Source organism: Rattus norvegicus, chromosome 18 (assembly GCF_036323735.1).
Source record: "Rattus norvegicus strain BN/NHsdMcwi chromosome 18, GRCr8, whole genome shotgun sequence".
NCBI lineage: Eukaryota > Metazoa > Chordata > Mammalia > Rodentia > Muridae > Rattus > Rattus norvegicus.
This window is the reverse complement of record NC_086036.1, coordinates 58,176,509-58,190,451: the sequence shown is the minus strand read 5'-3', so window position 1 is coordinate 58,190,451 and position 13,943 is coordinate 58,176,509. Positions and strand designations below refer to the sequence as shown.

Genomic DNA, 13,943 nt, shown 5'->3' with positions numbered 1-13,943 from the left:
TTCTTCTTCCCTCCCGCTCTCTCTCTCTTTCTCCCTAGCAGGATGAATGGACCATTGGCACCATGACATTAGTGAGTGCTGGTTCCATTTCTATAAAAACCTTACTGTCCCTAAGTATCATTCTTACCCCATCTCTGTCTTCTTTTTGGGATCCAGCTTATTCTCCCCCAAACCAGAGGGCTCATGCAACCCAGTAACTGCCATCCCCACAGTGAGTGGGAAATATCCCTTGTGATCTTGCACTCTTTAAAACACACAAAAAGGGCTGTTCACCTCACTGTGATGGTTGGTGTCACCTGACTTCATCTGGCAGTGGAAGGAATGGCAGGGCTGGGGGAGAGTGGGTCACACCCTTACCTCCTATAACCAGCTTTTGGTGGAACTAATAACAGCAACCAAGAGCTCAGCTAGAGTCCTCTACAGGAACAGCTCTCTTCTCTGGCTTAAGTTACCCTCTTGACACCCTCTATCATCAATAAAAAACTGGGGTGTTAGGCTGAGCAAGTCGTTAGCCATGACAGAGCCACCTAAAACACTAATGATGACCCATAGAACCTGTCCCTTCATGAGATGGAAACTGCATGTTCTATGCATCTCAGGAGCCCAACTCTTCTCTCAGCCAGAGTAGCATGACTACAGCATCATATTACCTTAACAACCAAAGGTCCTCTGCTTTGACAGTTCTTTTGTTCATTGCAGTTCCCTTCCCTTAATACCCTCCCACCATTCTCCTGCCTAACTTAAACCATCCTATAAAACCCAAACTCTCCTTTGGCAGGGCTGTTCCACCTTCTCTTAGAGACAGCCTGGTAGAGAGTACCTTAATAAAACTTGGTTCTTCGGACTCGGTATGGCTCCAGTGGTCTCATTCTCTCATAAACCTTATATAATCTTTAAAATAGCTCCCACTTTTATAATCATCTCACTCCAGGGTTACATTACTTGTTCTTAGTTATTTAGTTCAAGTGCCAGTCTGAAAGTGCTTCCCTCAAAGGAAGTTGCCACTGTCTTCAGTCCAAACCAAATCAAAAAGGAAATTCTGATCTGATCTCAGCAGCTCCTCATGGAATGCTCCAGGTACCTCTACTGCTCCCTGCTGGCAGGTTGTAATCTGGAAGGTTCTGAAGCCAATTCTGTCCTGAGCAGAAACTATTGGAAAGCTGTTGGCCACCGTTAATGGAGCACTTACTACAGCATAAACAATGAGACACTCTTGCGTTTGTGTGGTCAGGGCTTTTTTTTTTTTTTAAATCAGGCTCGTCCATCAGCAGTTAGCTAGTTACAAATGCAGTCCCAAGGCCAAAGGACAGGGATGCAATTATGCTAGCTTCCTGTCTGCAGGGCTCCGCCAAGGAAGAACGCTCTTGTTTGTCTACCTCATCAAGCTCGGGACTCAAAGGAGAACATTGGAAGAACACTAACAATCAACAGATCGTCAGAGATTTTGAGGAAGTGGCAGTGCAGTGTGAAAAGGGACTTACTACTACAGCATGCAAAAGTCCTGTTGTGAGTCTCTGCTCTGTCTCTTCGAGCCTTGGCATCTACCTCTGCCACTCTTAAGTTTCAATTTCTTGGTCCTTGGAGTGAGATCATAGCACCAGTCATGGTGTTATGATGCTGCTGTACCATTCTAATGAGATGATACATGGAAAAGCTCTGAAATTATGATGGTGACATTGATGATGATGATGATGATGATGATGATGATGATGATGATGATGATGATGATAGAAACAGCAATAAATGATATTTGCTGAGTAAATGCCATGCTGGGTATTCGACGTAGGATATGCACTATGTCATTTAATTCCAATTCCTTTTGAAGAGGTGATGATGGTGATGATGGTGATGATGGTGATTATGATGATGGTAGAGAGGAGGGGAAGAGAAGGAAGAAGGAAGAGAAGAAGGAAGAGAAGGAGGAAGAGGAGGAGGAAGAGGAGGAGGAGGGCCAATAAGGCATAGGAGTACATGTCTATAACCTTGGTACTTGGAAGACTGAAGCAGAAGGATTGCAATGATATTGAGATCAGCCTGGGTCATATAGGAAATGCCAGACTATTTAGAGCTGCATAGTATGACACAGTGTAGTGCTTTTAATACACTTGGCCCATGGAGTGGCACTATTTGGAGCTGTGGCTTTATTGGAGTAAGTGTGGCCTTGTTAGAAGAAGTGTGTAACTGTAGAGGTGTGCAGTGAGACCTTCCTCCTAATCGTGTGGGAGCCAGTTTTCTCCTAGCTGCCTTTGGAACAAGAGGTGGAACTCTCAGCTCCTCTAACTCCATCTGCCTGGATGCTGGCATGATTCCGCCTTGATGATAATAGACTGAGCCTCTAAACCTATAAGCCAGCCCCAATTAAATGTCCTTTATAAGACTTGCCTTGGTCATGGTGTCTGTTCACAACAGTGAAACCCTGACTAAGATACCTGGCCTGTGGTCACAAGGGGTGACCACAAAGAACACCATTTCATAAATGTTTCTTATACACAAAGCTCCAGCACCAGCATTCCTGCCTCTTAGCATATGTACCACTATCTACTTGTCATATGAATAAAACTGGATATATAATGTAGATAACTTATTCAAGATCACGGGGGGGAGGCCATGTGAACTCATACACAAGCATTCTACCCAAGGACATAACTTACCAAACTCTAATGTCAGAAAAGCTTTCCAGAAAGGCTGAGCTGCTATGTCTAGAAGCTTTTTGCATTTCTTGGCAAATCTGGTTTAATTCTGTCACCTTTTGTAACCTTTTATAAGCATAATAACCATTAATATCTCAAGGACACACACACACACACATATATATATATATAATTGTATGTATGTACATACGTACATATATTCAGTTTTATTGGTAAGTATACTAATGATCAAGGGCTCAAGTTACTTGCCTAAGGTCATTTAGCAAGTGCTGAAATGAAGGTTTTAATCCAGTTTCCTTGCTGTTAGAAAAAGTGCCAACCCATGTAGCATCTGTTAAGATGTGAGATCATTGGGGTTGGGGATTTAGCTCAGTGGTAGAGCGCTTGCCTAGCAAGCACAAGGCCCTGGGTTCGGTCCCCAGCTCCGAAAAAAAGAAAAAAAAAAGATGCGAGATCATCACTGAAAGCAGAATTCTGTTCCTGCCCCAGTCAATTTCCAAACCAAGTGTGCTTTTTAGTCCTTGATTGACTTGGGACCAAACCAAAGGCTGAGTTAGCAGTCCTGATGATGGACAGCGAGCCTGACACTGGGGTCACATGTTAAATATATTTCTATTGAGTGAAATAATTGATTATATTTAAACCTTTGAGACAGGGCTTCACTCAGTAGCCCTCAGATGGGCCGGAAATCACTATGTATAACAAACTCACTGAGATCTGCCTGCTCTGCCCTCTGAATGCTGGGATCAAAGGTGTGCACCATTAATTTAGAGGTTGAAAGTGAATTAAGGTAATGGTATTTTCCTAATTGAGATCATATATACTTGGTTGCAAATAACGGAGTAAGTTCCATAAAAGCTGCCTTGAGGAAAATAAAATTTCACACCAAGAAATATTGTTCCTGAAATGACTCACTGTGTTGACAGAAATGGCATTATAGATAGGCAGTGTGACTTTGAAATCAAGGTCACAAACTAGAGGCACAGCCAGATTTCATCACAAATGTATGTTATATAATGTCACATTATGGTAGAGATTTTAAAATTTTTGTTGACTTTGGGATTTTATCAGTAAAACTCTCAGAAGTATATTGCCAGTGGCCACAATTACCACTTAAGGGCTCCCCTGGGGAAGGTATATACAGAATGCATCAGTGAAGAGTCTGCCCCAGTTCGTACAGAGCTTCATAGTCAGGTACATACATTGCCACAACAAGTGGCATTGTTTTGCATCATTAGTATCTAATTTAATGCCCAGCACACAGTGGGTGACAACTAAAAGTTTGTTTATATGGATATAAGCACAATTATCTCTCAAATTCTTGAAGAACATAATAGCAATGTCCCAGTTCTCTCATGTTTGTCCTCAAGTAGAGTCCTTTTTCCACGTACTATATTGCTGGTAGTGATTGGTTCATGTTGAGATAGCTACATAATGAAGACATTCTTTTCGATAGGGTATGTAGGTATGAGCATCCAGGAAGATCATGGTTGATGTCTTCAGAGAACTAGGTCGTGTGGAAAATGTATTAAGGAGATCAGAATAGCCTAGATTTGTTCTCACAGAAGAGGCCGTCCATGAAACAGGCCACAGTGTTAAGAGGAAAGTAGAGGGAGAAGGCATGGCTGGTGGGCTGCAACAGAGCAGAGAGAAGTCACAGAAAGCCCGGGGAGCCAGGAGAGGAAGTGGAAATTGGTATAGCATTATTGATTCTAGTCCGAACTTGGCACTATGTTGTGGATACAGACAGCTTATCAGTGAACCATCAGGAACCACTTAGACGTTCTGAGCTAACACTGTTGAAATTGGAAACAGCAGAAAGGAACACTGCTCTACTTTGTTGTTTGTGCTGCTACGCATGAATGTGTCATTTCAAAAGCAGTTTACCTGGCATGTACAACTACAGGCAGAGAGGAGGTAGATGGTAGAGAAAGATGCTGTAGCATGAACTGATAGGGAGTAAATGCTGAGCAGTGACTGGGAAACCAGAGGATAAGACCAGATGAACAGAAACTGAGAGAATTTGGAGACCAAATATAAGAAGATTGGACAGCACAGAGGTCATAAATGACTTCCCGCCTAAAACATTAGAAAAGTAGCAATTTTAACAGTTACATGTTGAACTCATTGCCCACTCCTCTACACTTTAGAAAATTACATTTTAATTAAACTCACCATGCTTACATGCTTACCACTTTCTGTCTAGCTGTGTGTGTGTGTGTGTGTGTGTGTGTGTGTGTGTGTGACTGTATCTTTCTCTTGCTTTTAACATAGATGTCATCAAAGTCCAAAGCTTATGCATGTGTCTCTCCAGTGAACTTTAATGGATGAGTAGATTCAGTCGGGTACCATAAGAAATGGAAGACCCAGAAGGGCAAGAGCTTACCAGGCAGGGTTTACTCAACTGGTAAGTGACAGAATGCAAGATAAAGTCAGAATCCATGTTTTTGTGTTATTCATTCTACCACAGTGAAAACATCAGCTTCAATAGCAGTGTACAAGGAGCAATAAAATGCCCACATATTAGAAAGTAAACAGACTACTGTCTACCAAGAAAGAGACCTTTAGACAAAGCTGAAATATGTTGGACCTTTGGGTTTAAGCAGTTTAGTGTGTCCAGAGGCTCCGTGTTCAGCCAATGGCAAAGTTGACATTGGTAAGGAAAACAGTGCCTGGCTACTAACATTAACCCACCTCTTTGACCTCTTTCCAGTCATGCTGCCTTACCTCAGCCAACTAGGAGCTTTTCACTTGACATTATGAAACCCTGGCTCAAATTCCCTTTCACAAAGGCTCATATCTGATGACTCATGTAAGTCCCCTGGCAAATAAATGCCTGAGGGTGATGGGGAGAGATTGCTATAGGGCTTTGGAGAATAAATGTGGGTGAAGGGAGAAGGCCTGTGTTCTGGCCAAGAATTTGATCATTAAGCACTGGCATATGGGTCCCCATTTGGACCCTGTTGACAAGAGTACCATAAAGCAATGCTTGTCATGCAATTTGGGAATAAGGCCGGAACGAAATGGCATAATCATCAAGAACACTGAACGGATATTAAATTATTTGATTTCAATCAAGGTTTGAGAAGCTATATCTAGAAACCAGCTCCATCTGAGTGCAATTGATTACGTCCTCGTCTGAGTAATTCATCGTGTTCATTCTGTACCCTATATTACAGCCCACCCTTTCTTCAATGCATGTTGTCTCAATAAATGCCATCATTGGTAACATTGTTGTCCAATGTCCTTTAGACCTTTGTAAGGTCAGGTGACTAACTTCCACTCAGCCTGATTCATCTCTGCTTTCTAAAGGTATAAAACGTCAAGATTAAGTTCCTTTTCAACCAACAGTCATGAACTGAAAAAAAGAAAAGAAGCCTGTGGTAGGCCAGAGAAATAATGGCATTTTAAAATGCTAATCCTTTAGCTACCTGTGAGAAATATGATAAACATCTTGATTTTATTGTCACAGAAAGTAAAACTCCTTTTATCAGCAGGCTGCAGCTTTTGCAGTGGGTGGCGTATTAAATGTGAGAGCTACCCTGAAGTTTAGGGCTGAAGGGATGGAGAAAGACGGCATCGCACAGATGCAATCGTGAACAGCTCTAAATTCCTCCAACTGTGGGAACTAAGTTCAGTTACTGAATGGCTTCAGTGCACAAGACCTGTTCTGGGCACTAGAGACCCAGCTACTGGGGAAGCCCAGGAATCATTAATAATCACTCTGAAAAGCGTATAAAATGTCACACGAGAAGAATAAATAAAGTGTTGGAGATTGGATGGAAAAGTGTTTTTTTTTTTTTTAAAAAAAAGGTTGTCATGAATGCTGGAAAAAACTTAAGTAGAAGGTCGTATTTGAGATATAGCATGTGTGAGATGGCTGGGAGAAAGTACCCAGGGGACAGGTAGCTAGAGAAGTAGGATGACTGAAGAACTTCAGAGAGGAATGACATCATCCAGACTATCTTGTTTTGCTTTGCCAGGATGAAGAGGAATAACTACAGGTGACATCATAAGCATTCGTATCCAGAAAACAGTAGGAGACCAAGGCTTGTGTGTAGCGACCGGTTCAGATGGGATGATGGCAGGGCAGAATTGGATATTAGGGTCTAATGTCCCATGGTTCAAAAAAGTTAATGTCAGTTGTGGAAGAGAAGCGTCAGTCAAGATGTGTGCAAAGAAAAAAAAATTCTATGAAAAATATTCACACTCTGATATCTAGTGATTATACACTGATGTGCCTTGTTTCTGAAAATGTGGGTTGTTTTAGTTGGAAACCTCTTTCTGAATGGTTATTCCTTTCTCTTCTTCTTGAGTAGGATCTTATTGGCAAGTAGATAACTTAAAGTCAACAAAGAGCCCCAGTATAAGTGTCTGAATCAGCATCAGGTTCTATACATTCCACTGAGCCCACCTCCGGCAGTAGTCCTGCACTCCCTGAACTCCTGCTGCCCGTGTCTTGCTCTCTGCAGCCCAAGGAAACTGGCATTTGCCTGTGTTCTGCATAATATCCCCACCCCTTCTTGTCTCTGATCACAGAACTCTCCTCTATACTCCCCCCCGAAACCAGGCAATAGTGGTACATCATCCTTGTAGGATGTACTTTTTATTTATGCTCTCTCTCTCTCCCTCCCTCCCCCCGCCCCCTCTCTCCAGTGCACACCAACATCTAAACCTGTCTAATTCACAGACTTGTGTCTTCTTCCTTATTTTCTATTTGACAGAGCAGAAAGATCGTCAGTGGTCAGTATTGACAGGCTTCTAATACATAGTCTGCTCAAAACTGTTTCTTTGAACCCCGCAGTGCTGTTAGAAGGATTAAGTCTCAGAATGGACAGAAAGGGCCAGGTCAGTCTGGACCTAGAACTTCACCTGAACATGGCCGATACTCCATATTTCATACTGGCTTATGTTTTCATTCCAGGAAATTCCAGATGGTAGAGTTTAGAGGGAGAGGTTGTGTCAGTAAGGGGAAGATGAGAATCTAGGTCAAGGACTGGCACCAGAAGAATAGCTTGCATCAGTTCTATGGATACTGTTTTAGAAAAATGAAGAATGATGGGAAAACAGTCATCACCAGGCCCAGTTGTTTAGGCTTTAGCTCCCAAGAAGTATCTGTCCTTCTAGCATGTGGGTTAAAATGAGCAGATATGGGAAACTCAGAATTACAGAACTCCTTGAATTTCTTATGCAATGAGACTCTGGAAACTATTTGTATGGAGAACGGACTCTGGCTTGAAAACCTGATTATTGTCCCGTTGTCTAGAGTGTTTGTTGGAAGGTAGCGGTCCCAAGAGTCAAAGAGTTGGGACTTGTCATTCCACACTCTGCCCCAGTTTGTGGCAGTCTTTTCACTGTCATAATTCAGAGCAGATGGGGCTCAAATTTTATCAGCATCAAATAACTTGTCTTGAAGGGAGTTGGTCGGGCTTTGGGTTGGTTTCTTATATTTAAAATAGGTTCTAAGTGAGGCAGCACATGCTTAATAACTTCAATTCAGGATGTAAGCATAAGTCACGGTCACACTGCTGTGAAGGACTCCCTATAGGTCCTGTCTTTAGTGTGTCTGAGCTGTGTCCCTATAGTATGAATTCAGGATGACTATGTCAGAGAAATCTATCCTAGTGCTTGAGGCCTTAATAAAGATGACAGGCAGGCAGAATCACATTTCTTGAGATACCTGGGCTTCTGGGCTTATTTTAAAGAGAACTGATATTGAGGAGAGACAGTTCCAGTTGACAGTAGCTTCCAGGAGATGACCTGGTTCCGAGGTTAGAGAGAAGCCCCACAGCGCTAACACACATGGGAGATCTTTGGCATTTTATTGCATACTCAAAACTCAATCATTTCTTTTATGACAAGATTTGTCTGAATGTATAACTTATTCAAATATGTACAGATGAAATCATACAAACATGTGTAATATGTCCAAACCTTACCAATAAATATAATCTATCAGTTAAAAAAAAAACCTATGCAGGTCCCTGATTGTTCCAAGAACATATTTCAGGAAGCTGTGTCCAAAAAGGATCTATCATAAAACCAAAGATGCTTTGCATGGAAACAAGATAATAATCGTGGCTATTCATATCTTAAAACTATCAGCTTCAATAAACCACATATATGGCCAACCAGTTCATGACACCAAAGATAACACCATCATCAGAGCTCATCAACCCTTGAAATCATAAGATTTAAGCTTCATGTTCCCAACAGCACACACACATGTACTTACTGGATTGATTACACAAGTGGCTTCATTGAACTATAAATGTTACAAGTAGCCCCATTTGTGACTATGCTTGGAAAAACTGTAAACAAAATGAAGGTATTAGAAAAAAATAACATTATGCTGTAATCAACAGCTGATTACACAGACTACCCTCAGTCAGAAAATGTCAGAGTCTGTCCTTGTTCTGTAACTTAGTAACCAATTATTTAGCATTCTTGTCAGCTGACCTTTCATACATTGATCCACATTTAATTTAATATATGTTATATATTAAATAAAGATATATTATGTATATATCTTATTTATAAGGTGGGAATTAATTTTATGGACAGGGAACATTTTTGGATACATTTTTATATGAAAAACAGGTATATGAACTTAGCTCATGAGATTATGAAATTGCATATAAAATTAGAGTCATTTTTACCAAAACTTGCCCACAGTCTCTTTCTCTATTCACCACTCTGAGAACAAAGAAATCATTTAAATGGAGGGTGGTGTAGAAATATGTGTGCTGAGTAATCAATGAGGACCAAATAACGAGGAGGAGTACCCAGGGGCATGTTGGTACTCAAGGGCTGCTCTTGGGTTTTGTTTCTAACACAGAAAGCTCATTCTAAACTGATCTCATTCTGTAGTGAAAAATAAAATGGTCTTGAGAGCTTAAGCACATCTACAGTAATTCAAAATACCCATAATCATAACAAGCATATGAGCTGTCATTTTATGGTTTGTAAAATGTTTCCATAAACATAATTTCTCTCCCCATCAACAGTTATGGAGTACACGGAAGCGTTTCTGAGGCTCACACCATCCAGCTTTCAGTTCCATCCACTTGTCAGTCCATCATTGACTCAGTGCTTGAGTCACTCACTCACCACTATGTTCATTGAGAGGCTGGGCATTTGGTCAGCTGAGGCAAATTGGTTGCCTCTCATCTTTTGTGTTAGAGAAGAACCAACCTCAAAACACTGCTTGCCTCCAAATGAGGGCTGAACCTATCCATGGCAGGGAACCAACCACTTGCAAATCAAAGTGGACTGATCCTGCTACAGAGTCAGTATGCAAGGTAATGCAACTCTCTTCATGGTTGACAAGAAGAGGCCTCCAGTGAGAACCACTCACTGGGTCAGTTTTGGCGTGAACCATCTCAGCATGCAATATTTCTTAGCGCAGATCTTTTTTTTTTTTTTTTCTCAGCAACATATAGAAGTTCTCTCTCAGGGTCTACTTCCTTTTGCTAAGGCTTGCGCTCAAGAGAACTTAAGTCTTCACATAACAGAGAATTCTTTTTTGGCATTTGACTGGTTTTGGCAATCTTCTCTTCCTCATTCCAAAGTCTCTTTTCCTGCCAAGTTCAGTTCCAGAATGAAAGTCAATGCTGACAGGAATAGCAAGTACCACTCCATGAGAAGCTTAAGAGAATGGTGCAGTGCATGGTCCTGAAATGGAATCAAACCACAGTCAAGGTGAAAGCTGAACTGTCACCTGTTTCTGAGAAGTGGTGCTTCCCTTGCTGAGGACCTTTTCTCTCTGGTAGTTGGGACAAACCATGGACTCTGCTTTGAGTAAAAGACACCAGGTTCACTGTAAGGGCACAGATGACCAAGTCAGAAGTCTAGAATGCCCAAATCAGTAGGGCCATTCCTTTGAAACAATGCCAACAGGTAGGCAGGCCATGAGTTTTCGAGGTAGCAGATGGCAGGCTATAGCAGCATCCTATTGTCTTAGAAATGGAAAGAAATCTTAAAGACTCCCCTACTCCAAGTTTCGTTTGGCAACATAGAAAGTGAAATTCATAGATGGAAAGACATCGTTCATGGTCTCACAGCATTTTAGAAGCAGGGTCTGGGCTGACATTTGGGTCCTCTGACTTGGAGTCAGATACTGTTTTTTTCATTACTAGCGTTTCTGGACTCTGTAGTTCTCCATCTGAAAGATAGCAAGGGTATCAAGGCTCCACAAGGTGAGCATCCATTGGTTCTGTCCATTGGAAGCAGCAAAGCCATAGTCTGAGGTTTCGAGCTGCTACTGTGGGTTTCACCACAAGCTCATAGGAAAATCTGAGCATCTCTTAATGATGACACCAGCCCCGCCTAAGGCTCTTTAGGTGTTCTATCTATGCTGAAAGGAAAATCAAATCTCTCAGATGAGATAGATCTGGTCCTGGCACTGGGGGAAACTGTCTTTGACTTCCCTCCAGGGTTTCTGCAGAGACCATTTTCTACTGACAGATCTCTCTTCTGTGTCTCCAATGGCAAGTGAGTGGAGCTTGTCCTCAAGAGGACATTAGCACTAAACACAGGTAAAAGAAAACAGAGCTCCATGGTTGACACAGGACTGGCCAAAAGGATGCACGTCTACACCTAGACAAAGGGACAAAAGGGTCCAAGTGCACAGCAGAAAGCAGAGAAAGGACGGTAGAGAGTTTAAACACAGCTATGGTAAATAGGACCAAGCAAGAAGTGTGATCAAGACAGGCACATGTTTTGACAGTATCCGTAAGATGACACTTCAAAGAAGGCATGTTTGGAAACTGAAAATCGAACACGGTAAACATTTACAAGACAGACTGGAGACAGCAAGGGGACTGGGTCGTGGACTTCAGAGACCACCAAGCAAGAGTGGAGACTCCAGGAAGAGAAAATGTTGAGAAACAGAAAGCTAAGGAGGAAGCCCTTCTCTCCCCTGACTTCCTCTAATACCGCCTGCTAGAATCGTGGCGGGAAGTCCAGGGTGGATTGCCTCATGCTCTTGGAAAGCCTTGGAGAACAAAGTGCCAGGGGCAGCCACATACACCGAAGTAGCAGCTTAGGACTGGCTTCTTTTCAAGCTACAGCTGTCTTCTAGGTCATTGTCCTGGGGCCTACGTATCACTGGGCTGAGCAGCCACCAAAGGAGAAGTTGCTGTGAGGTGACACCGACTCTCCCATTGGCCACCACATTCCACTGTATCCCTGGAGAAGAAGAAGATTAGAAAGGCTCAAGCACTGGAATGGAGTCAAGGGGTGGCGGGTAGGCACACCCAAAGCAGGCACCTCCATGCGCCATGCAAATGGGTTGCATCTTAGCTGCTAAACTAAAAGTTCCTAATAATAAACTAGCCAATAACTATTCCTGAACGACTTTAACTATTTAAAAATTAATAATGTTCAGCCCAAATGTATCCTCCTAACACTTCTGCCCAACAGGCCTTCCCTATATTCCAGACCCACCCAAAATTCTAATCTCTCCTGGTAGGATTTCTCTTCCCCAGCCCAATAGCTTATTGTATGTTGTATCTTCCAGAACATATTCCATAATGAGCACCGTCCTATGAACAAAATAAAGACACGTTCTGGTGATGTCTCTTTAATAAAAAGCACTTGAAAGGAGCCCAGCTCTTCAAGCACAAGCAGCACAACATAAAGACTAAAATCTGGTTCCCTAATTGTTTCTTGACTACGTCAATAAAGACTGCAGAAGCTAATCATTGGGAGAAGGTAAAGAGGTGGGATTTCTAGGTCCCTCCTGATTTTGCTTATGCGGACATACTCTCAGTGATCTCATTCCTATCAATGCTAATATGCTATTAAAAACCCATGCTTGTTCCTTGCCCAGTGCCAGCAGCTCATGCTTTTCCCAGGAATGCCAGGAGCTGCGATTGCTCTACACTGACCAACCACCCAGCGGCTAACTGCACCAATGCTTTAACAACTGTCCAGGTCATGCTCTTTTTCTTGTCCACCTGAGTCGCTGCATATAGATAACATCAGACAGCCTTAATATTTTAAAGCCTTCTGGATAACACAACTGCTGGGTGAATAATCTATTGCTCTAAATTCACCAGCTATCCTATATCAGAACTCTGCTGGTGATGGCTCTAGTAGCCCCCAGACCTTACGTGACTCATGCTCCTCTCTCCAAATCCTAGACAAAAGCCTTTTTTTTTTCTTTTCTATTTTTCAGAGCTGGGGACCGAACCCAGGGCCTTAAGCACTCTACCACTGAGCTAAATCCCCAACCCCAGACAAAAGCCTTTTATATCTTTCCCTCGTCTTCCTCCTGGGACCTGGAAATCCCACCTCTTCACCTTCTCCCGATGATTAGCTTCCAAGGTCTTTATTGACATAGTCAAGAAACAATTAGGGGACCAAATTTTAGTCATCAGCTCCTCCCCCTACACGATCGACTAACAATGACTTTGTTCTCAATACATATGGACATATATGTTTCCTGATTTTATCCCTTTAATTTCTTTCCCTTCTCACATTGCTGTAGCTAGTACTTCAAGTACTGTTGAAAAAGGAGTGGGAACAGTGGAAGCCCTCTCTTGTTCCTGACTTTAATAGGATGGCTTTGAGTTATTTACCAGTTGGGTCATGTTGGCCATATGTTTGCCATATACAGGTCTTCTTATGTTGAGGTATGTTTCCTTCAATTCAACCATTTCTAGGACGTTTTAATCATGAAGGCATGTTGGATTGTGTCAAAGTTCTTTTCTGTTGCTATCAGGATGATCATGTGATTTTTGCAATGTCAATGCGTAGGACTGCATTTATTGATTTGTATGTGTTCAGCTATAGCTGTATCTGTAGGATGAAGCCAACTTGACTACAATGGCTAATCTTTCTTGACATATACCTGTATTTAGTTTGAAAATATTTTATCAGGAGTTTTTCTATCCATGCTCATCAGAAATATTGGCGTATAGGTTTTGGAGTTATAGTAATAACAGGAAGCATTTGGAAATACTTTCTTTTAATTTGAAAAATATCAGTTGTAGTTCTTTATTGAAAGTCTGGTAGAATTCTGCTGTGAATCAATCAGAATCTGGACTTTTTAATGTGAGATCTCACATTAATCTCCTTATTTGTTATGGTTCTGTTTAATTTGCTGATACCTTCTTGGTTCCAGTTCTATGCTAGATAAATCTAGATGTTAACCTGTTTCTTTTAAGTTTTCTAGCTTAAAGGAGTATAGGTTTTTAATGTATTATCTAATAATATTCTAAATTTCCTTGGTGTTTATTGTAGTGTTTATCTTTAATTCTGATGTTTTGGGTCATCTCCTCTTTCTTC

The 13,943-nt window shown here is 41.7% G+C and overlaps 1 protein-coding gene across 3 annotated transcripts in view; it reads right to left on the bottom strand.

The window, feature by feature from the left end:
• Htr4 (5-hydroxytryptamine receptor 4) overlaps nt 1–13,943 on the bottom strand; it is a 185,051-nt gene that overhangs the window by 30,876 nt on the left and 140,232 nt on the right. The window contains exon 7 of one of the 3 annotated variants that reach the window (XM_017600859.3): nt 8,459–11,840. The exons of 1 other annotated variant lie outside the window; for it this stretch is intronic. In XM_017600859.3, coding sequence (XP_017456348.1) covers nt 11,750–11,840 — 91 coding nt within the window. In that variant the 3' untranslated portion in view covers nt 8,459–11,749. Of the gene's footprint in view, nt 1–8,458; nt 11,841–13,943 lie in introns of those variants that run through there. One more of the 3 variants, NM_012853.2, reaches the window with a different exon arrangement.